The sequence below is a fragment of the Tamandua tetradactyla genome, chromosome 7 (genome assembly GCF_023851605.1).
Source record: "Tamandua tetradactyla isolate mTamTet1 chromosome 7, mTamTet1.pri, whole genome shotgun sequence".
In the NCBI taxonomy this organism is placed as follows: domain Eukaryota; kingdom Metazoa; phylum Chordata; class Mammalia; order Pilosa; family Myrmecophagidae; genus Tamandua; species Tamandua tetradactyla.
The window spans coordinates 35,615,865-35,641,494 of NC_135333.1; the positions used below are offsets into that span (position 1 = coordinate 35,615,865).

The 25,630-nt window shown below is 39.1% G+C and overlaps 1 protein-coding gene across 6 annotated transcripts in view; it reads right to left on the minus strand.

The window, feature by feature from the left end:
- Positions 1-25,630, minus strand: part of TCF20 (transcription factor 20) — a 152,476-nt gene that overhangs the window by 35,132 nt on the left and 91,714 nt on the right. For 2 of the 6 annotated variants that reach the window (XM_077169055.1, XM_077169056.1), the window contains exons 3-4: positions 10,195-10,381; positions 1,586-8,511 (exon numbers count right to left, since the gene is read on the minus strand). The exons of 3 other annotated variants lie outside the window; for them this stretch is intronic. In XM_077169055.1, the coding sequence (XP_077025170.1) occupies positions 8,387-8,511; positions 10,195-10,381 (312 nt within the window). In that variant the 3' untranslated portion in view covers positions 1,586-8,386. Of the gene's footprint in view, positions 1-1,585; positions 8,512-10,194; positions 10,382-25,630 lie in introns of those variants that run through there. One more of the 6 variants, XM_077169061.1, reaches the window with a different exon arrangement.

Consider the following 25,630-nt stretch of genomic DNA (forward strand, 5'->3'; position numbering starts at 1 on the left):
AAAAAGAAATACAAGGCATCAAAATTGGAAAGGAAGAAGTAAAACTATCACTGTTTGCAGATGATATGATACTATATGTCGAAAACCCGGAAAAATCCACAACAAAACTACTACAGCTAATAAATGAGTACAGCAAAGTAGCAGGTTACAGATCAACATTCAAAAATCTGTAGCATTTCTATACACTAGTAATGAACAAGCTGAGGGGGTAATCAAGAAATGAATCCCATTTACAACTGCAACTAAAGAATAAAATACCTAGGAATAAATTTAACTAAAGAGACAAAAAACCTATACAAAGAAAACTACAAAGAACTGCTAAAAGAAATCACAGAAGACCTAAATAGATGGAAGGGCATACCGTGTTCATGGATTGGAAGACTAAATATAGTGAAGATGTCAATCCTACCTAAATTGATTTACAGATTCAATGCAATACCAATCAAAATCCCAACAACTTATTTTTCAGAAATAGAAAAACCAAAAAGCAAATTTATCTGGAAGGGCAGGGTGCACCGAATTGGTAAAAACATCTTGAGGAAAAAAAATGAAGCTGGAGGTCTCGCGTTGCCTGACTTTAAGGCATATTATGAAGCCACAGTGGTCAAAACAGCATGGTATTGGCATAAAGATAGATATATCGACCAATGGAATCGAATAGAGTGCTCAGATATAGACCCTCTCATCTATGGACATTTGATCTTTGATAAGGCAGTCAAGCCAACTCACCTGGGACAGAACAGTCTCTTCAATAAATGGTGCCTAGAGAACTGGATATCCATATGCAAAAGAATGAAAGAAGACCCATATCTCACACCCTATACAAAAGTTAACTCAAAATGGATCAAAGATCTAAACATTAGGTCTAAGACCATAAAACAGAGGAAAATGTTGGGAGATATCTTATGACGCTTACAATTGGAGGCGGTTTTATGGACCTTAAACCTAAAGCAAGAGCACTGAAGAAGGAAATAAATAAATGGGAGCTCCTCAAAATGAAACACTTTTGTGCATCAAAGAACTTCATCAAGAAAGTAGAAAGACAGCCTACACAATGGGAGACAATATTTGGAAATGACATATCAGATAAAGGTCTAGTATCCAGAATTTATAAAGAGATTGTTCAACTCAACAACAGCAAAAAGACAGCCAACCCAATTACAAAATGGGAAAAAGACTTGAACAGACACCTATCAGAAGAGGAAATACAAATGGCCAAAAGGCACATGAAGAGATGCTCAATGTCCCTGGCCATTAGAGAAATGCAAATCAAAACCACAATGAGATATCATCTCACACCCACCAGAATGGCCATTATCAACAAAACAGAAAATGACAAGTGCTGGAGAGGATGCGGAGAAAGAGGCACACTTATCCACTGTTGGTGGGAATGTCAAATGGTGCAACCACTGTGGAAGGCAGTGTGGCGGTTCCTCAAAAAACTGCATATAGAATTGCCATACGACCCAGCAATACCATTGCTGTGTATCTACTCAAAGGACTTAAGGGCAAAGACACAAACGGACATTTGCACACCAATGTTTATAGCAGCGTTATTTACAATTGCAAAGAGATGGAACAGCCAAAATGTCCATCAACAGACGAGTGGCTAAACAAACTGTGGTATATACATACGATGGAATATTATGCAGCTTTAAGACAGGATAAACTTATGAAGCATGTAATAACATGGATGGACCTAGAGAACATTATGCTGAGTGAGTCTAGCCAAAAACTAAAGGACAAATACTGTATGGTCCCACTGATGTGAACCGACATTCGAGAATAAACTTGGAATATGTCATTGGTAACAGAGTCCAGCAGGAGTTAGAAACAGGGTAAGATAACGGGTAATTGGAGCTGAAGGGATACAGACTGCAACAGGACTAGATACAAAAACTCAAAAATGGATAGCACAATAATACCTAATTGTAAAGTAATCATGTTAAAACACTGAATGAAGCTGCATCTGAGCTATAGGTTTTTTTTTATTTTTACTATTATTACTACTTTTAATTTTTTTCTCTATATTAACATTCTATATCTTTTTCTGTTGTGTTGCTAGTTCTTCTAAACCGATGCAAATGTACTAAGAAATGATGATCATGCAAAAAAAAAATGTCATCACATCAAATTTACCATCAATAAGGTGTGAAAATAATGTATTTGCTTTGCTTTCCTCATAAAGTTGTGTGAACATGTTTTACAAATTAGAACTGTATAGTTCCTAGGTCTTATAAAATAATACTAAACCTGTCATGGTCTATAATGTGCCATATTCTTGACAGTTATCATTATCAAAAGCAGACAGAATACATAGAAGCCTATTAAAACAAGTAGAGTCTATTAAAACAAAGTTAAAAATTATTTTGTGGAACTAGTTTTTTTCCCTTTAGGATACTGCCTGAAATAAGCAGACACTGGGTGGACCTGAAGGTCTGTTGCCACATGGTCTCTTTGTAATTTTAGTTGCTGTGTGTATCTTGCAATAGGATCTACCCTTTCAGAGTGTGGATGGTCACCTCTTTACTGCTCACTATTACTTTCCCATATTTCCCCTCTCCTGTCTTCTGTCTTTGAGACCAACATGGCAGATATACTGTGAAGTTTTGTGGGGCTTTTTTTTTTTTACACTCCTGGGAAGAAAGATATTACATAAAACCAAACACAATCACATACAAATTAAACTCTCGGAGGAGATGAAAAGCATTAAAAACTTCCCAAAAAGGTATTTTGGCAGAGTGTCCTGCAGCTTGCTGAATGTCCTGGGCAGACATTATTCTCCTGAGTACCAGGCATGCTCATACCCATATGACTCGATGCTGCCTATTGCCAAGGTCCCTGACACTTGCTCTACCTACCTACAGTTCTCCCAACCCATCTTCACCTTGTTATGTTAGAATAACCACTTGCTCATGTTAGAGCAATATAAAATAATCTGCGCTGGCTACTTCTGGATCCCGCTGCTGTGTATGCCTGAGGCCCGGCAGATGGTACTGCTCCTCACAACACACCAAGAGCCTAATAGCTCATCTTCTCTGCCTCCTGGGACAGTCATCAGCTTCCCATCAAAACCAAGAGAACACAGACACACACACACACACAGGCACACACACAAAACTTTCTTTAATCTGATTATCACCCTTTGGATATATAAACTGGACTAAAACTGTCCATTTAGATTCCTACTCCCCTCCCATAAAACCCCTAATCAAAGAGTAGTTCTGTTTTTAACCCTGAAAGGTACTAGCGTCTTTGGGAAAGCTCTCAATCAAATAATAAACTTACAAGAAATGTCTCTGTGGCTAAGTGGGATGGGAACTGGTCCCAGAAGTGGAGCAAAATGAAGACAGCACCAACAAGGCTGAAACTGAGTGAAGCAGTTGCTCTGGCAGCATTTTACAGCTATATCCCTGGCCTCGGAAGAGAGCTAGCTGGTTCCCTTAATTCCCTTCCTATTGTCTTTGTACCAGCAGATGGGACCAGTTTTGCCTGCAGTTTACAATGAAGTTATAATGCTTTGAATCAGGTTAAAAAGTTGAGATTGTAGGGCTTTCTTTCTTCATTAACAATGTCCTTCCTTATCTTTCTCCACTTCATCTGCCAAATACTGGAGGCCAAAATTAGCCACACCTTGAAGAATACATTCAAAGCACATATGGCTTTATGCAATGAATTTATTAATTCCATCATTTAATAAATAATGAAAACTTACTAGGAAAATCTATCGTACCTCTACCCAAAGTGAAATTAACTACTGGCTAATAGTTTGTAAAAAGCCAGGCTAGCGCTTCTTTACACAATCATGAACTGGCATTTCCTGGACTGAAGATGAAGAAAAGGATTTTGACTTCCAATTGAGTTGTTCTTTGGGACTTCTTTTTCCCTTTTTCTCTTTGGTACTTTAATTTGCCTTATTAATATGTCACTTCTAACTGTACTGCACAAAACCCCAAAAGTCAGAAACTAGAAACATGGGTTGGAGGGAAATTATAAGAACTTGTTCAGTTTGGTCTTTATCAGTTCAGCTTTTCCATTCCTTATTGTTTCTCTAGCTGGTTTCTCTAAAAGCTACTGGAGACTGTGTGAACAAGGTGTCTCTTTTCATTGATATCTTTATGGTATCAACTTCAGAAAATATAATCTTCCCTTCTTATTCATTCAACAAACTTTCACTGTATGCATATGTGCCAGGAAAAGGTGCTGAAAAAGGAAGCAAAAGTTCACTTGGTATCTGTCCCCAAGGAGCTTATAGAATGGTCTGGGGGGAAAAGCAAAACCAAAACCTCGAGAAGTGCTATAAGGTGCTTTAGGAGCCAAGAGTGAGTGGCCTTGACCTAGTTAAGGAGGTCAGGTAAACTTCTTGAGGAAGTGTTGTTTGAATTATCCACACAAAGGGGTAAGGGATGACATCCAGGGCAAAGGGAAAGGATTTTCAGGGTATGGGGACTGATACAGTGGAGCATGATCTAGGTGGGGGGAGTGGGAGAGGGCAGGGAGCTGATATGGGAGGACCATAACAGTGGCTGATGCTGGGCGAGGGATGATGGGGAAGGGATTGGGGAGAGAAGTGGCAGTGGAAATGCACAAAAGAGGCTGAATTTAGAAATACTTTGGAGAGAAAACAGACAGGACTTGATGACCACCCACCGGTCACGGAGAGCCCAGTGTCTGGCAGTGTCAGTAGTACACAGTGAGGAAGGGGAGAGATCCTCCAGGTATCAGCGCAAGAAAAGTCAGAGGCGATGAGGACACATGTGGTACCATTTTAGATGGTACTTACTCTTAGAAACATCCCATTTACAGAATACAATGCTTTTGGATTTAAAGTAAAATCTCGAAACCATCAAGAATGAGTTTAATTTTAAATGGCATTTCTTGGTAGCTAAAGGTAGAGCTGGAAACCCTTTCTGGAACACATAAGTCTACCTTCCTGCCCTAATAAATAAGTTCAGAATTTTTAATTAAACTGATTATTCCCTGTTGGTTCAGAGTAATGATTCTATATCAAGAGTAAGCCCTTTTAAGACTCTAGGTAGAGACTGAACTTTTATCAGTGATTCCAGGATACAATCTAGAACATGCTTTTTGAAATAAATGTCTACTGGCAAGCTCCCTCACCCCACCCCGTATCATTTCCTTATTTCTCCTACAGTGGGGAGCAGAAACAAAAAAATCCAGATAAATAAGTGTTTCAGTTAGTTGACATCTACTGTACTGCCTTCATTATATTCAGTGGAATATTTTTTTGTTGGTTCTGATCTCAAAAATACAGGCAGTCTAAAAACAGAAAAAACATGAAATAATAAAAACGGAAAGAAACCGGGGTGGAGGAGGTTCTAGGAATGCTTTGCTTGAGCTGAGCTGTCCATCAAAACTGCTGTGGGGGTGGAACAGCAGCAGAATCTCTTTTCAATCTCTGCCACTCATTAGGTACGTGAGTCTATGACTTGATCTCTTCAAGTCTTGATTTTTACAACAGTACAATGGGTATGTATAATATCCAGCTGGGAAAAAAGGGGGGGGGGGGTAAGGTTTTATCTTGTATAAGAAAATCAATTAGGGGGAAGGAGGAAAAAGCCCCAAACAACAACAAAAAAACCCAACCCTGAATAAGCTTAACAATGAAGAAAAGATGTTTTTAAAATGATATTTAAAACATTTCTAAGACCACCTGAATAAAAAACAGAAGAAAAAATAAGTAGCAGCAACACCCAATCCTTTCCTGCTACCTTCTACTCCCACAAGGAGTGGATGGCTCCTCTGCTATGTCCCTGGAATTTGAGGACACAGGGGCCAGCCCATATAATCACAAGATGCCAACTTTTAAAATAATATACTGCTAGTGATTAAACTAAACTTAGCAATGCTGTCACTTACATTTGTACTTATTTTGAACATTTATCTTCGTCTATATTAGATCATTTTTTACAGGTCAGGCAGTGTTTAGCCACCCTTATTCTTAACCCTCAATTATATGTTTTAATATGGGCACTTTACGATGATAAAGTTCTATGAACATGTGAGAATATGGCAGGTACTAGTAATTATTTCTACCAAGGTGCTCCCAAAGGGAAATCAGTTTATAATTATCATACATGGAATGAACTTCAATCACGAATGTGGGAGGCACAGATGCTGGCCACTCTCTGTAGTTTTAAATGTTCTATAATTCTATGCCCACCTATAATTTTCCTGGGTTTGCAGCCTTTAGGTTCAGTAATCATAGGGGGGCAAAATAAAGCAATGTAAAGCAATTTCCCAAATGAAATGCATTTACTCATCACAATTTAAACAGCCTTCAACTCCCCTTCTAGAATACTAAAGTGTTACTCAACAAGGCTTGGTTTTTTTTTCTTGCACAAACACATATTGTTTGTTATAATACATAAATATATATTCTTCATAATTCTACTTATCAAGAAGTCAACACAAGTTTTATTAATGATGTTTCTTTGGGCTAACAACACCTTGCTTTCTTTTTTTTTTCTGAAACACAGTCTGCATGTTGCCTTACCCACCACCCCACTGGTATACATACTCCATTAAAATAATTCTACTCAGAGGGTTACTTTTATAGTCTGAGAAGAGAGCTGTGGAATTTTGTTGAAAAACATCATATATTTTGTCTGGGGAAGTTTTACATGTTTGGAATAATGAGACTTGTATCCATTAAGTAGGTAGAATGCAGGGTTTCAGAGATCCAGAGTCTGGGATGAATTTTAAGGCCACACCTAGCATCCTTACTCTGAATAGCAGCTGGGAACCAGGGAAAATGCTGAACCCTGCAGGAGTAGGAGCCCTGTAGCAGCCCCATGACCAAGAAAGAGGACAGCTTTTTTTCTAAGTATAAAGAGAGAAAAATGTTTATAGCCAGATCTTAAAACATTTAAGTTGCATAAGACCACATACAAGTTTATTTTTATTCTACCCTTTGCTGTAACAGTAGGATTGGCTTATAAAGAGAAATGGTTACATTTCTGAAGGTAAAGGCACCTTTTAAAAGAAATTACCTACCAGCAAAATGACTGTTGGTATAATCCTCCTTCTCTCTATAACCTATCCTACCCATGAGTTGTGTCATATGCTTCTGGAAAACTAATTACTGGAAGCCATTCATTCATGAGGCACCCCTATTTAACTATTTGTTATTTCAGTAGTAGAAATGACATAAACTTGTTACCACAACAGACTTTCTTTAGTAAGATTTCAAGTCTGTGAAGACTGTACTAGAATTTAATCTTTCCAAACATTCGGCCTTGGGGTTCTTTTCCCTTATTTTTTGCTACCATTTCTTTCTACTTGCGTTCATATTTAAATGATCCTTTCTTGCCCAGATCTACTTCTGCCTTACCAATTCTCAATCTGCTTATCTTCGAAAACTGAACTGAGCATTCACAGGTCAAGACCATCTCAGACAAAGCCACCCTGTTCCTGGAAGTGGCAGTTTTTCAAGGGCAGGGGCAACCTGAAGAGGGACAGACAGTAGAAAAGCACTTATGTACAGGGGTAGAATTGCAACAGAAAAGAATTAAAAAAAGAAAGGATATCTTGGTGTGTTTAAGTTACTGCCACGGCATAAAGAGGACCCACTGGAATCCCTCGCAGCCCTCTCAGCCAGGCTTTGGTTAGGGTCATTTAATGAGGTGATAATGGGTGAGAAGCCCTCACCTCCTACTTCAGGTCCCTCCTACATAATTCTTCTTACCCCTGGGCCTTTTCTTCCTGGAGACCTTGCACTGGAAGGAAAAACTTGGCTCGAATCTAGAATGGAAATTCTGCCCCCAGATGTGTGATAGCTTATGATCACTGAACCTTCAGAGCAGATGGTGAAGTGTGTTAAAATGCAGACTGTGGCCATCACCCTAAGAGAGACTGAATACACAACATCCCATGAATGCACAACATCCCAGGTGCTTCTTATCCCCAAGAGAACTAAGTTACCACTAGATCAATCATGTTCATGAATATGGACATTTTCTTCTTCACTTGTTTTAGATTAGTCCCAGGTGGAAGAGGCCAATCCTCACTTCAACAGATGAAGAACATGGAGACTTGAAAGTCAGATGACGAAGACTAGAAATCTTGTTCAAATTCAAGAATTCTCACTTACCACTCCACTCCCGAATTTTTAAATGTCTATTGATATAAGTGTCAAGCATGGTGCTAGGTTTTCCCCTAAATATCCATTTATCCCTTCCAACAATCCAACCAGGCAGTTCAGTTATTATACCCATTTTACTGATTAAGAAATTTGAGCTGAGAGGCTGTGACTTGCCTATCATTACAATTTTCCAAGAAGCCAAATCCTATGAATATTGGTGAAGAATGAAATCTATATGATTCTGTAATCCTTACTCCTTGCCAACAATCTCTTCTAGTGTCCTTAAAGACCATCTTTTTTTGGTAAAGCCCAGAGCCTCATATTCTCCTTTCTGGTCCTTGTTCTTACAGCAGGATGGTCAGTGCTGAGGATCATGTGATAGGAGGTGGTTCTTTCACACGGGTTTCCTGTCATGAGATTAGAAAGAAGCCAGAGGATGGATTAGCCAGATTATAAAAACTGTCCGAAAATATATGGATGACTAAGGGATCTCATAATTCCCAAGTCAAATTAAGGAACTACTACTGATAAATATGTGTATTGTGCATGTGTGAATATATATATTTATATATGTATACACACACACACACAAATATAAATAGTTATCTGTCAATACTACACTGTCTTGGTTAACCTAACTCTATTTTAAGTTTTAAAATTGGGTAGACTGCAATGATAGTGGTCAATGGGAGGCAGGGGGTGAGGGGTATGTAATGTACGAGGCTTTTCTTTTGTCTTTTTATTTCTTTTTCTGCAATAATGCAAATGTTCTAAAAATGACCATGGTGAGGAATACACAACTATGTGATGATATTGTGAACCACTGACCGCATATTTGGACAGATATGATGGCATGTGAAGATATCTCAAAAAAAAAATAAAAATTAAGGGACTAAGGGTAATTGTTTTCAACTGGTGTTTAACAGTGGTCTAGCAGTCTTCTGAGGCCTCATGGGAGTGTATCTGGGTCATTTGCTAGGTTTTCTAGAGCTAATTTGGAAGGTTTTGAACATAGACTCCTCTGGAGCTGAGCAACGAATCGAGCAACAAGATCTTGTTGGCATAATCATCTTAAACAGAAACCTCTTTTTTTTCCAAAGGAGGGATGGGTGGGTCTAGGAGAATGCAATGCTGATTTAGTAATCATTGAGATTCCATTGCTGAGAAGTAGCTTCCTTAGAAATGATTTGCTTTAATGAGGAAAGGGTTCCTGTGGTACTGCTAAAAGACCAGAACTGTCAATGGTAATTCATCTTTATACGATATCTTAGTCTCTGTCGTGGATGTTTAACATATAATCCTGGCTTGGCTTGTCACAGTAGAGGAGGAAGGCTTTTTTTCAAGACTGTCTGGCCCACAGTGAGTATGCTAAATACTAATGACTGTTTGCTTCCACCTGTCAGGGATCCGTGGGTTGGTGACATAGAAAGTACCAGGTGAAAGGGGCTATTGAGTTCAAAGCAGAGAATTAAGAGTGTGCTCCTGATGGATTGTGAGTTTCAGATGGCATGGTGGAAGGATGGAAGGATTTCCAAGGGCAGGGAGGTGTGGGAAATCCGGTTAGATGGGGGGATCTTAACATGTGCTCAGCTGATTCCCCCATGAATGCTGCTCTGTCTGACCCCATCCCTATTGATAACCTCTGACGAGCCTGGTATCTCCAGTTGCACCTGCAGAGCCTCTAGTCTTCTGGCTTGGCTAAGACTAAGACCAAGAGCCTCTAACTTCTCAGGGAGCTCAGAACAGCTCATACCTTGAAGGCATTGATTTTCTCACAAAAATTCACTGGGCTCAACCCTTAACTGCTAGAGAATGTTTGTAGCTTGGATAAACAGCAATGATATCTCCCATAACCCTAAGTCAATTCAAGATTAGGGTCAAAGAGTTGAAAAATGTGTATTAATATTTAATAGAAAATTTAAATAGTAACCAGGAGGAACATTTATGTGCCCAGCTTGATCAGGTCACTAAACTGACAACAGAGCTGCCAGACCTGCAACCTCATTTATGCTGTGAATTTTCACAGGTCAAGCCAGGGACTTCTGAATCACTCGTTTTATAGATGAGTTTAGAAAGGGTCAAGGGCATACCAAGATCCCAGCAGTGGAAAAGAACAGAGTGTTCTGCAGGAAAGGCCTCTGCCACTGGGTGAACTCCAGGTAACATCTGTATCAACGAGGGCCTGGAAAAGCAGACCTGACTTTTTTCTTTGTTCCAATTCACTCCAGGGAAATTCAAACACCAACACTTTTTCCTTTTTCCTACACACCCGCCTCCCTGCCAAAAGTAAAACCTGAGTTATCTTTCCTTGGACTTCTGTTCAGTCTGAAATACTTTTAATATTTGTTAATATAATATCCAGTTGTGAAAAATAAATACCCAAAATGCAATCTTATTAGATGAAATTAAAATTCAAAAGCATATCCTTGGCAACTACTGTCATTCAGTAATCCCAACCCTTCATTCAATTTTCCTATAGTTTATTCTGAAAAAGACTGTCTCACATTTATGTATACTTTCTAAGTGAAATAGGAATGGGAGCAGGGAATCAGAATGGAGAGAAGAGGAAACAAATGAACTAAGCAGGTTTAATAAACTCACTAAGATTGAGCAATAACATGGCTGAGCTTCCTGGAAGCTGAGATAGAAGGGGAAATACGAAGACATTAAAAAGTCTCCTGATCAGGAAGAGGGCAACTGCTCAGTGGAGACTTTTCTGGCATTAACCTCTGACAGATGTCACTGTTGGGTATTATTTATGACATAAAATGTTCTAACTTTATACCTGTTATCACTTTTTCTTATATCTTTTTAAATTTGAAGTGTTGGGGGAGACTACATAAATTCAGACCTTCCTGTAACTTGATGCACAGAGAAAACTTAGGACAAAGGCTGGCAGAGTAACCCTCTCGTTACATTGTCTTCCTTAAATATCACTCCCCAAAGCTGAGATGTGGAGTGGAGCGCTTATCTCAAATGTGGTTCTCTGAATTAAGAAAAGGGGGCAGCACACCACACTTTCAGGCAGGCTGAAAGGCACCCTGCCTCCACACCAACGTGGGCCATAATAATACCAGTGAGTAAAACCAAAATTTTTCTCAGAAAGCAATTCTGAGTTTGTGTAATTCCTTGTTTGAAATCCCAAAGTTTCACATGACAATGGTGAGACCAGGAAAATTTCAGAGTGATAAAATACAACAGACACTGAGGTCCACAGTGGTACTGTGGAGCATCTGACTCCTGACCCGTGACAAGAAGTTAACACAGACAAGGGTGAACTCTTGGTCCATCTTGACAACACCAAGAAATGATGAGATCCCTTTCCCTGGTAGTAAAACCATAATACAGGAACAGTTAAACCTGCACAGTTTGGTGCAAGGACCATATCTATTTAGAGACATGTAATCTGGCCTTCAGTGTTCTCAGTATATAAAAACTGGGATATTATACATATAAATCCAAATTCCTTGTCACTCTGGAAAAATTAGATCATCTGGTAATCCTGGGATCCCATCCTGCCTGATGGTGAATGGCTAGAAAGGCCAGCAGCTGTCAACCTTAGTAGGCATGTTCCTCAGTGACATTACACTGGGCTCACTTTACAAATAACTAGCATGCTTCGCCTCTGCAGGCATCTATGTTGTACCCATAGTGTACAAGTTGGGTTTGTGAACTGCTTGTTCATCAGACTTTTTTTTTTTGGTAGTAAGACTTGCCTCATGAAGAAAGAAGTGAAAGGATCTATGTTCTAGTGGAAACGCATTATCTTGTTCTTGACTGGTAATAAACAGTTCTTAAAGTAGCCCTTGAAGTAGCAGTCATAAATGGGGTACTTGTTTGCTATGGCAAGAGTTTTGTTTGACTAGAAGCACAGTGAAATGAAGAATTAAGAAGAGTAATAATATTGTTTCATGCCACTTTAAAAAATCCTGCCCTCAGATGGTTTCTGCCAATCTCTCCTGTGCGTTAGCTTCCAAGTGCGTGCCAATACAAGCCACGGTGTTAAGTTTATACAGTTTGACCCATAAAATTGTTCTCATCCAATGAATGAAAGGGCAATTAAAAAAATTTACTGAAAACTCCAGTCCCATCAAAGAGTGGTCACTAATAGAAGAGCCCTGCAGAAATCAATGTGCTTTCCATGATCAATAGTGGACTGAAATGCCCAACCCTGCTGTCTGAGGAGAAAGGAGGTACAAAGTCTTGTGCCAGTAAACAAAGCCATTTCGTTTTTGAGGGTTTCAGAGCGTTAATTCATTATATTTTGATTGCTTTCAGAGTAACTCTACCTAGAAGCAAGCAAAGACAACTTCCTGGCAAGTAATATTACTCTTTCAAACACTTTAAGTGGTTTTTGTACAAATAAAAAAAATAACTTTCAAGAAAACCAAGGACCTTCACAACCTGCCTGAAACAAAATTTAAACTTCACATACATTTTTCAAATTCTAAAACCACCTGGCATTGCCACAGAGCCAGTCACAATCAACAAGTCTGAGACTTGTTAAATGCACACGCATTTTACTATAAACTCTTCTGTGCCACCACACAGTGAAACACATAAGAGAGATGAAATGTCTCTGGAGTGGAATAATGTTACTGTAGCCAGATCCTGCACCCATCAGAAGGGCCCAGCACCAATTCAGACTTCAGTTAGGTCAAAAGTTTATAATTTCACTGACCTTAGTCAATGTGCCTTTGCTCATGGGGCAAGTCCTTTCAGCTCTTTTCTCAAAAGACAAAGTATCTGATGGCAGTATGCTGCTAATGTGCTAGAATTAATTGTTAGCTCCTAAGTGCGTAGAGCCAGAATCACTCCACTGTACTTGGCTTACTGGGACAGGTCACAAAGGACCGAGTTTTTGCTTTGGTTTGATTTTTTTTTTTTTACCCTAATAAGTTTAATAATAGCCAAACAGCTTTACTAAAATAACATGTGAGGACAGTGTTCATTTCCTTTAAAACCACCTCAAAAGCCTCTAGGAGGGGTGCACTGGTTCAATGGTAGAATGCCTGCATCCTGTGCCGGAAACCTGGGTTCAATTGCTGGACCATGCACCAAAATAGAAGAAGTTGAAGAAAAAACAGTCTCTAGGAGAACAGCCCCACTAAAGGAGGTAATTGCTCTCTAGAGAATTAACTTCTAGAGAAGTTCTGTCATTATCTCATTTATAGATAAGAAAACCTGATCTAAGAGCTCTATAAATGCCCCATTTATGAGACATTCCTGAAGAAAGGAGTTCTATAAATCTGAATATTTCAGATAACTGAGGTTAACAAGAAGTAGGAAAGTAGGAATAGAAAAATGAGAATAAACTGAGGTGAAACAGTAAAATTCCAAATTGATGATCATAAAATTAACAGAACAATATTCATATCACTAAAAGAAGAAATGCAATTCAAACAGAAATGAAAATTTAAAAAGAATACCCAATGCCACACAGAAAAACATGGACTTACATGCACTTATGGGTGACCCTGGTATGACTCTTTTTGGTTGAATCACAAGATAATGCCTATCAAGAATCATAACAATATCTGTACTTTTGGGCCTAGCAGTTTAATATCCAAAAATTTACCCCAAATTAAGCTTGATGAATAAAAATGTTTACCCCTGGGCGGGCAATGGTGGCTCAGTGGCAGAATTCTTGCCTGCCATACTGGAGACCCGGATTCAACTCCTGGAGACTGACCATGCCAAATAAATAAATAAATAAAGTTTACTGCTGCATAAAAAGTAGTAAATAACTGGAAATAACCTCCATGTCCAACAATACAGGATACTTCGACAAATTATGGTAAGTACATCCACATTAAACTAAAACCAAAAAAAAACACAGATTAACATGAAAATTCAAAATACAAAATTGAATGAAAAAAGCAACAAAGAGACTATTGTCTATAGTGGAATGGTGGAGAATACCTGGGGTTTGAATCCTGGGCAGCTGTTCTCATGTAGGAGCAGGGTGAGACTCAACTCCCAGGTGTATGGAGGTAAAACACATGATAATCCTCGGGAAGAGCTTAAAAAGCATCCAAAACATGCTAGTGATCATTATTACACTGGTATTATAGCTAGTAAAATAGTAAGTACATGGAAAAGAGGCATATATGTTGAGTTTTCAGGATTATGACTTTCTGTTATTTAAAGTTCCACTAGTTTTACAGTGTGACTATTTTTATCTTTATGTAAATATGTAGAACCTTTATAAAATTATATTTCATATACTACCTTTATTAAAGTGTTACAGATGTCTAAGGAATTGATTTCATCTTTTCTGTGACTGAGGGGTAAGACTGTGGACATCAAGTATGTGCCCAAGACCCCTCCAGAGCTGTGCCCAACTGCTGGGCTCGTCTAGTGTACTCTTCGCAAGTTTCCTGTTGCTTCCTGTGAGGCACTGCGCAGGTCTTCAGAAAATAAATACCTATCCATAGTGACAATTTTAACTTCACAGGCCATCACCTACAGAGTAAAGTGCAGCACTTTATCTAGCCTCAATTCAACAGACAAGGACTTTACACTTCATTCTGCAACTGTGAAAAAACAGGGTGCTACTGTATACAAGAAAGCATTTTTGAGGTCCATAAAGTAAAGCTTCATATTGGCTATTTCTCACTTTAATACAAATGCAATCTGGGTAACCACTGTGTTAAGTTGCCAGTATTGTCAATATCTTAAAAAAAAATTACTAGAACACCAAAAACAACAAGTTGCCACATCTGCATCTGTCTCCCCTCCCCCAATCTTATTTTAGGCAGTAATTATAATGACAGCTCAATTACTTTGATACCTTTTCAGGGTCCTCTGTATGAAATTTTTTTTTCTTTAACATGACACAGACCTCAGAATTTCCTATTTGCTCTCCATTTTTTAAAAACTTGGATTTAAAAATTTACCAGTTTTACAACTATTTGAAACTATTTACAACTAAAAATCAATCGGTCGTTATTAGAAAATGCTGTACCTCACTGCTGGCTGATCTGCAAGTGTGTGCCAGGCTGGATGGCTTTCATGCCATTATCTCCTTCAGTCTCAACTGCAAAACTAAATGGATCCCTTCCTTCAAGTATCTCTTTTCTACTGCCCCACCCAACTTGCTGAGCTATAAACTTCAGCTTCATCCTTCACCTCCTCAGCTTTTCTCTACCTGCCATACCTCACAGTTTCTAAATTCCATCAAAAAAATACATTTTTTTTTGCAAGGGGAAGTGTATGGGTCGGAAATCAAACCTAGGTCTCCCACATGGCAAGCAAGAATTCTACCACTGAACTACCGGTGCACCACCTAAATTGCATCAATTTTAAACTCCAAAATGTTTCTCAGACCTGTCTGTGCCTTCAGATGCCTGTTACCACCACTTAATCTGCCTTTCTTATCAACCTAATGCCAGGTCCCTTGAATGGTCTGCCTGCTTCCCACTCTCCCCATTTCTTTCTAAATTTCTTTTATAGAACACAAATCTGACTACATGATTTACATGCCTGGAAACCTCTAGTGGTTTTGAGTACTCATAAATTAAAGGCCAACTCCTTAGAAACAATAGCACCATCTGTAGCCTAAATGTTCTAAATCTGATAACTTTGGTTTGGAGGTAGATGGGTGTGGCTTTAAGCAAGTATTTGCCTGGAATTACCACCAAACTAGGAATTATTTATTTTGGGTCTCCCTTATAGTTCTGTCAAAAAAGTTTTATTTAAGAAATAACTTTAGGGGAGGAGCCAAGATGGTGGCTTAGTGAGGAGTGGGATTTAGTTTGTTTTCCAGAGCAGCTAGTAAATAGCCAGGAACAGTACAGAACAACTGCTGGGACCACGGCAGTGACCGGACACACAGTGTACCCCAGTATGGACAAGCTGGACGGGCTACGAGCCCACCCAGAACCGTGAGTCCCCCAAGCTGCTGCGGCCAGTGCCCCTTCCCCATAGGCTATTTCCCAGAGGGGAAAGGAAAGAGACTTTACTAGCAGCAGGGGCTGAGCACAACTAAGCTCCAATTGTGGAATTAATCAACAAATTCTGACTACTAAAAATAAGCCCCAGCTCAGCTGAACCTCGAGTAAAAGCTGAGGTTGCTGGGTTTTGTCCGGGCACAGAGGAGTTGGGGCTGACGGGGGAAAAAAAAAAAAAACAACACCCACAGGTTTTTTGGATCGGGACAGCACAAAATACTTGAAAGGACCTGGGTCCTGAAGGAAAGGAGGGGGCACATGAGACCTGGGGATACACAGAGCTACATACCAACATAAGCTCTTGATAGGCAGGACAGACACACTGGGTGTCCTGCTCTGAAAAGGATTTTTTTCCTTTTTTTGTGTGTGGCTGTGTTTCTACAGTGTGACTGCTGTTTGGACACAGCTGCAAGGCTTCTAAGGCTCTAACTGCACAGGCATAGGCAGATTAAGCTTGTTTTAAGACTCTGTCTCGAGGTTGTGCCTTCCCTAGGAGAGGGGTGGTACCCAGCTCAGGTGGAATTCCTCCCTCAAGGAATTCAGACCCCAGGGTTTGGAAAATTGAGGTGATTAAAGCCAGCCTATACAACTGCTCCTCAGTCTCAACCACGCCCCCAGCAGGGAGAGTCTGCTGCAGTTAAAGGTACCGCATCACCTTATGCTGGTGGGACCCGTGGGCAGACAAGTGCCACATACTGGGCAGGATAGGAAAAACAGAGTCCAGAGGCTTCACAGGAAAGTCTTCCAACCTGCTGGGTCTCACCCTCAGGGAAAACTGCCGCAGGTGACTCTTTCCTCCTGAGAGGAGGCCAGTTTGGTCTGGGAAAATCTGACAGGGGTCTATAATACCTAAGTAGACCTTCCTAAGGGGAGGGGGGTAGGCACCATATAGGCAGGACAAGAAACAAGAAAACAAGAACTGAAAAATTCCGATCTGATAAACAAAACCTAAGCTAGAGAGCTAGAATAAGCTGAACTGAATGTCAAAGAACAGACAGACAACAAAATCATCCAGCAAGTAAACCCCAGGTAAAAAAAAGTGAAAGCAATCTCCAGAATAAACTAATTAAGGAAATTAAATTCCAGATGCCAGCAAAAAATAACTAATCATACAAGGAAAACTGATGATATGGTCCAGTCAAAGGAACAAACGAACAATTCAAATGAGATATAGAAGTTGAAACAATTAATTCAGAATGTGTGAACAGACATGGAAAAGCTCAACAAAAATCAAATCAAAGAATTAAGGGAGGATATAAGGAAGGTAAGGAACGAACAAAAAGAAGAAATCGAAAGTCTGAAAAAAAAAGTCACAGAACTTATGGGAATGAAAGGCACAGTAGAAGAGATGAAAAAGACAATGGAAACCCACAATGTTAGATTTCAAGAAGCAGAAGATAGGATTAGTGAACTGGAGGATGGGACATCTGAAATCCAACAAACAAAAGACTACCTTATCATCAGATGAGTAAAACATATGGAATAAAAATAAATAATAGGAGGAACAAACATTAAAATAAATTTAGATCGAAATGCTAGTGATCAATGAAAGGAGTGGTAAGGGGTATGGTATGTATGAATTTTTTCTCTTGTCTTTTTATTTCTTTTTCTGAATTGATGCAAATGCTCTAAGAAATGATCATATGATGAATATGCAACTATGTGATCATATTGTGAATTACTGATTATATATGTAGACTGGAACGATCATAAGTTAAGAATGTTCACGTTTGTTGTTATATCTTTTAAGAAAAATAATAATAATAATAATAATAAAAAGTATTTGCAAAGTCCCTTTGGGGGAATGGTCAGAAAGGGGGAAATTCAACTTCCCTATGTGGAGAATTCCTGATATTCTCACCAGCAGCAGGGACAACCAAAGCCAACAGGCTGAGCCCTCAATCTTGGGGTTTGTGCCTATGACACTTCTCCCCACAAAGGACAGGTTAAGCCTTCTTAAAATTAGGCCTAAGAGTCACCCCCAGAGAACCTCTTTTGTTGTTCAGATGTGGCCTCTCTCTGTCAGCCAACACGACAAGCAAACTCACTGCCCCCCACTCCCCTAGTGGGACATGACTCCTGGGGTATAAATCTTCCTGTCTAATGGGGGACAGAAATCCTAGAATGAGCTGGGACTCAGCATCAAGGAAATGAGAAAACCTTCTAGACCAAAAGGGGGAAGAGAGAAATGGGACAACATCAAGTGTCAATGGCTGAGAGATTTCAAAAAGAGTCAAGAGGTTATCCTGGAGGTTATTCTTATGCATTATATAGATATTACCTTTTTAGTTAAGGTATATTGGAAAGGCTGGAGGGAAGTGCCTAAAAATGTAGAGCTGTATTGCAGTAGCCATGTCTCTTGAAGATGATTGTATAATGATGTAGCTTTCGCAAGGTGACTGTGTGATTGTGAAAACCTTGTGTCTGATGCTCCTTTTATCTATGGTATGGACAGATGAGTAAAACATATGGATCAATGAAAGGGAGTGGTAAGGGCTATAGAAAAATTAGGGGGAACAAAGGCTAAAATACATTGGGTAGATGGAAATACTAGCAGTCAATGAGAGTGAGGGGTAAGGGGTATGGTATGCATGAGTTTTTTTCTTTTTATTTCCTTTTCTGAGTTGATGCAAATGTTCTAAGAAATGATCATGGTGATGAATATACAACTATGTGACAATACTGTGAGTTATTGATTATATACCAAGAATGGAATGATCATATGGTAAGAATGTTCGTGTTTATATGTTATGTTTTAAAAAAAAAAATTTAAAAAAAAAAGAAAGAACTTTATTATTAGGTAGATTTTTTCCCCTTTAGCCTCAGATATTCATCATCAAAACTTTTCCAATTTAAAAGACTCGGAAAACTTTTAACTTCATGTGCAAGGCAGATTTTATTCCCTTCTTTTACCCCCTCTATTCTGTGAAGAATTTAATTCCTTGAGAGTGGGTTAATGCTATTTCATAAGAATGTAATTAATCCTGCATCTTAAATACCACAAGCCTTCCCCTCACCCCTATCCCTGCAATAACACAAACTTGAATTTCCCATAAGAGGAAAAATGAGAAGACAATGTTTATTTCTTATGCAAAGCAACTTTCCTATCAAAAAGAAAAGTTCTAGACATTCCTAGAAAGTACCACAAATACTGCATTAGGATGGAATGATTATAAAAACTATGGTTTACTGAGTGCTTACTACATGACAAACATTTCCAAATAGTAACTCAATAACGCTCATAACAACCCTTTTTACAGTAGGTACTATCAGTTTCCTTATTGTATAGATGAGAAAAGTCAGAGAGGTTAAGTGACTTGAGTAAGTGACACAGCTGGGAAGTGGCAGGTGCTGGAATCCATCTGAAGTAGGACGCCTCCAGGGCTCACCCAGGCCTCTCAGTTATACCTGTTCAGGAGAATGGCAAAGCCAGAAAGGAGAGCCAACGGGATTCCCTCACAAGAAGTAGGAGGATATTCAAGGGCAACTATCAAACCAACTTGATTTTCCCTCAAACTCTTTTCCAATAAACTGAAAGATGGGAAGAAACTGGTCTGCAGTTGTAGGCTTCCAGGGTCTTGAAAACTGGCCTTGGATTTGGGTAAGGGGGAGGAACCTGCATTTTACTAATAGTATTAGATAAAGGAAGTTGTTTCCTCTGGGAAACTCTAGAGCAGTAGTGTGTGGGTAAGGGGTAGCTTTCTGCATGAATCACAAAAACCCACCCACACAAAGTTGAGGAACCTCAATATAGTGCCTTTCTCATCACAAAGCAGCTATGGGCTTCGATTACTTGTCTATGAAGTGGTCTAAGTTTCCTTGGAGCACTGTTAACTTCAGATTCTACTAGTTTTCTAGCAGCAACTCAAAATTTGTTGAGCTGAAATGAATACTTACTTTTAATAGTATTCAACCATGCTAGTCCTTTTAGCAGATTAGCAATAACTAATTTAACATCTCAGAGATGAATTATTTGGCCTAATATATGGAAAAACAAAATCGTGAAAGAAAATTAATCCTTTCTCCAGAGGTTTACTAGTATGTCATTGTGTAGCGAGATAAAAAGAGATAACACACAAGTATATGTTGAAATAAATAGGTAATGAGATAAGTACACAATTTTCTGATCTCCATTAAGGTCATGGGAAAAGAGATTAATGGGCCTTGGGCTTTATGTGTACTTGCAGGAAGGCTGGGATGAAACTATGAGCCCTGATAACAAAAAGCAAGTGACTGCTAGAGGGAGGGTGCCAGGGAGAGAGGGAGAGAGGCAGTGGGAGAGGGAGTCAGGGATGAGAGGGGAGGGGAGTAAGAGAGAAGGGGAGGGGGGATGCTCTAGCGGGAGACAGGGAGGTAGTGGTCACTGTGGGCATGTGTGTGAGGGAGGTACTAGAGTTAAGAGTAAAGACCTGGAGATTAAGGAAGTCTTCAGCAGGACATCCTTGCTAGGCTTTGCGAAGCATAAACATTAAGGAACACATAGATGGGCATTCAGAAAGCATTAGGACAATGCCTTTATATTATAGATAACCAGAGACTAATCTTTGTCCTTTAAGGTCTGTTCTTTAAGTTGTAAGAGTTACACTTCATAATGGAATCAATTTATTAATACATTTACATTTGCCAAAACATGTTTTTCTTCATAGTTTAAAGTAAATTACGGAAGATGTCAACCTGTTAGATGAGGGAAAATAAATACTTACCCATTGTTTAAAATTATATTAAAAACAAGCCTTAGCATATATGAGTGCACGGGTGGTTCAGTGGTAGAATGCACACCTTTCATGTGGGAGGCCTGGGTTTGAGTCCCAGACCATGCACCACCACCCACCCAAAAAAATAAAAATAAACCTTAGCATATAATCTTTAATACACTAAGTCAAATAAAAAAATAGCCTAAATCCAATACTGTAGAAAAACAAATATTAAAAATTCTCCAACAGGTTTGGTAAGAACATGTGAAAGGATACTTTCAGCCTAGTTGGTAAAGGAGGGTAAGGGAACAAGTGCAGACCAACTCTCTCAGGGGTAGGGCAAAGCAGGGACATGCAGCCTCAAGGGATGCATTAGAGAGCCCCTGCACCAGTGCCCTGCAGGGCTTCGTGTTCCTAAATGTATTAAACACGTTTTTTTATACCAAGTCATATGTATGCAATGACCTCTATCTCACCATCCATGTTACAGGTCACTGTGGATTCGCATGTACAGTAATTTCCAGGTGAGCTAGTTTGAAATTATGTATGTACCCTAGAAAAGCCATGTTTTAATTCTAATCCCATTTTGTTCAGGTAGCCGTTTCTTCTAATCCCTATTCAATATCGTATGTTTGAAACTATAATTAGATCATCTCCCTGGAGATGTGATTTATTCAAGAGTGGTTGTTAAGTTGGATTAGCTAGAGGCATGTCTCCACCCATTTGGGTGGGTCTTGATTAGTTTCTGCCTATAAAAGAGGAAGCATTCTGGAGAATGAGAGAGATTCAGAGAGAGCAGAATGACATAGCCACGAGAAGCAGAGTCCACCAACCAGAGACCTTTGGAGATGAAGAAGGAAAATGCCTCCTGGGGGGGGGGGGGGAGCTTCATGAAACAGGAAGCTAGAAGAGGTGGCTAGCAGATGATGCCATGTTCGCCATGTGCCCTTTCAGATGAGAAAGAAAACCCTGACCGTGTTCACCATGTGCCTTTGAAGATGAGAGAGAAACTCTGACTGTGTTTGCCATGTGCCCTTCTACTTGAGAGTGAAACCCTGAACTTCATCGGCCTTCTTGAACCAAGGTATTTTTCCCTGGATGCCTTAGATTGGACATCTCTATAGACTTGTTTTAATTGAGACATCTTCGCAGCCTTAGAACTGTAAACTAGCAACTTATTAAATTCCCCTTTAAAAAACCATTCCATTTCTGGTATATTGCATTCTGGCAGCTAGCAAACTAGAACACCAGGTAAATAAACAAAGGTCAAAATTAGACAAAATCAACAGAATGAACAGATTCATAAATCCCATGCCCAGAAAAGGAAGGGAAGTGAAGACTGTTCTTTTTATACAGGACAGTTTTGGTCTTCAGCACTTTTCAGAGTAGCTGGGAAAGAGCTACTGTCTCTTAAGGACTTCATATTTTTGTCAAAATACCTGATAAATACATAGGCCAAAACAGCTCTTTAATGAATTGTATGTGGTCTTATCTTAGCTGGTAGAATGGAGAGCATATCTATTATGTAGACCAAAATTGAATGCATCTGCTAAAACCTAAGAAGACAAAACTAGACTCAGTGTTACCTTGAAATTGAAACATCACCTATCAAATTAAGTAAAGGAAGGCAATTTTAATTTGGTAATTAAAAGTAATTTTAACTTGTTCTTGAATACATTAAGAAAAAGAAAATTAAAAATAGGTAAACAGAGCGGGCAATGGTGGCTCAGCGGCAGATTCTAGCCTGCCATGCCAGAGACCTGAGTTTGATTTCTGAGCCTGCCCATGCAAAAAAAAAAAAAAAAATAGGTAAACAAAACTGAAAAGGATCTTGTAGTCAGTGTGTAACACTAGCTAAACGAGCCAGAGATGCAGAACTTTTTAAACCATTTTTGAAATCAGTAGCTAACTTTTAGTTATACTAACTGGGCATGTTTCATTCAAAGCCAACAATTTGTTTCTCTCTTTCTTTTTTTCCATGGTCAGGCCTGGGAATCTAACCTGGGTCTCTGGCATGGCAGGCGGGAATTCTGCCACTGCGCCACTACTGCCCACCCTCAACAATTTGTTTTAAATTCTGAAAGTACTGGGATATCTTCTCCCTTCCCATCTCACAGGGTGGGCTAGTGAGAATAAAACAGAGGTACAAATGTTTTAAAAAAGAAAATTCAGTATACAAAACAAGCATTCTATTCCTAAAGAGCTTGAATGCAAAATAAATAGAATGGGATCCAAGGAAGATAGCTAAAAAAAAATTTTTGAAGAGTTCTGGTATCGTGGGTACAATACAAGTAAGCCAATGTAAAGCTGCGGCATGAGATTTATCATGCCGCTCTGAAAGAAGCCTGTCATTAAGGTAGATGGTGGAATCTACAGCTCCTGATGAAAAAATGGCAGAACCCAAAGAGCTAAGTTTAGAACTTTTATTATGTAGAAGCAGTTCAGGATAAAAATTGTTTTTATACCTTTTGCTTTCAAATGAAGCATTCCAACTTTTTACTCCTGCTTAATTTGAAGCACGTTTGAAACAGCTGAGACTGGAACACTTTCAAAAACAAAAACGCTTTCAATATTCTCCACCTAAAGCATCCCATGCTATTTTAATCATTCAGTCATTGAAAGCTGTGGTGGGGTGGGGGCTGGGGGTGAATTTAAGAAAGAGATTGATTTATCATATTCAGTGTATTTGTTCCAATTATAGTATCCCAGAATTTATTTTGGGATCAAATCTGACAAATAGTAGACTGAACACCACTTTCTTGATTCCCGATTAAGCATTTAAAAAGGCAAGCCCCACTGCTCACCAACCGTTCAGGAGCAGAGCTATGAATGGGGGTGGCTGTATCATTTGGGGGCACCTTTTATTAAACGACTTGGACTGAGAAATAGCATCTAGGAATTTGCTGGGCTCCATTTACTGCTAGAGACTGCTCAAAAGTTTACCCATAAAAACTGCACTGAAAGATGCTAATAATATTCTATGTTAAAATGAAGAAAACACTGGCAGATGGTCACATACATGCATGCACAACCCAAAAAAGCAGCAAGTAAACAAAAAAGACCCACCAGAGACTCTAACTTTCAGAGGAAAGCTGGCGAACAAGACATCAATCAAATCTGTTGATTATTTAAAGAATTTTGTACTTTAGGGTCTTAAACGTTAGGTCTCTTAGGACCTTTGCATTTTAAAAGTCACTGTGTCTAAACTTCTTAGAGGAAGTGAAATTTCCTATTCTCTTTTATTCTAAATATTATAACTTGGGGTTTGGGGATAATGATAATTGGAGGAAGGGAAGGAGCAGAGAAAAAAAGCATCCTTGGGTGGGGGGTGGAGGTGTCTGAGTGGAAGCACGAGGTCCTTATGTGACAATTAGGATATTCTAACTCCAAATATATATAAACTTCACATTAATAAATATATAAGTAAATAATAAATATATTTACTTTTGACTATAGTTTATGAGTACTTCCCTTCTGTCAGACACTGTTTTAAATTTCAGGGACAATACATTGATAAAATGTAGTGCTTCTGGAGGTGGAGGATAGGGGAACTAGTATAGGGTGTTCAAGGATACCATGATCCTAATATAATTCTCATTTACTATGATTAAAGACATTTGTATATTTGTCAATGACATATATGATAAATTGTAAATATAACCTAATACAAAAATCTTTCATCTGATTAAATATGGTAGGCTGGCCATGAAGAATAGATGCGAGAAGTAACACAAGGGTTGCTTAAATTCTGCAAGCTGGATATAAGGAGAATCAAAGAGTAAGTAGTTTAGCAGACAATGGGGGAGCCACTAGAAAGCCAGCTACTTTGTGTCGCAGAACCCAGGAAGGTACACATTTCTCAGAAAGTGGGGGTGAGATGGGGCTGGAAACTGGAGCCTTAGTTCAAAATTTGGAGGTGTTAGACACCAACTCAACCTAATTCAACTTTGTAATTGCCCTCCCAGAGGAGCATGGAGCGTATTGAACATAGGTAGGAGGAAGTCAAAGACTGCATACTGAAGAATGAGACCCTTTCTGGCAACCCCATTCATTGTCCCGTTCCCCACCTGGTTTCCTGGATGCTGGGGGCAGTCAAGTTTATACCTCCTAGACAGGAAATCTCAAGATTTTTCTCTGGGAAAACTGAATTCAAAGAAAAGACCTGTAGATACTGACTGGATGTCTTGTCATTCTACAGAGAGGATCACCAATCAACAAGCCTTGGCCACACAGTCATATACAGCTTCAAATCATTTTTCTTTTTTTTAGCATCTCTTGCTCTTAAAATGTAAATGGATGGCTAAGGCTAACCAGCCATTTGAAGACACTTTAGCAAGAAAGAGTGAGGAAATAAGAAAGACAAAAGGATTGAGAGAAAGATTTTTTTTAAAGATATGATATAGTTACTAAGGAAAAAATCAGTACTTTCAGGGAAGAAAAAGTTTTTAATAGAGATGTTAAAAAAGTAAATAAGAGGTTACATGATAAAGTTTAAGAAAGCATGGAAAAATCAGGGGAAATAAAAGGCAAAGAGATGGAACGCAGAACAGGAGAGAAAAGATAAAGCCAAATGATCAATCCAAGAGGTACAATACCCAATTGACAGGAATTCCAGAGAGGGAGAACAGAGAAAATGGAGAGAAAGAAATTGTCCCAACAAATTTTCTGAACTGAAAGACAAAAGTTTTCAGATGGGAAGATCTCACAGATCTTGTATACAGTACAATAATGAAGAGACCTACTTCAAAGTTTATCATTGTGAAATTTCAGAAACCTAGGGAAAATGAGAAGTTCCTCAAACCTTCCAGGGAAGAAGCAGAACACGCACAAAGGACTGAAAAGCAGTTCTCTCAACTGCAATGACTTTAAGCTACTGAGGG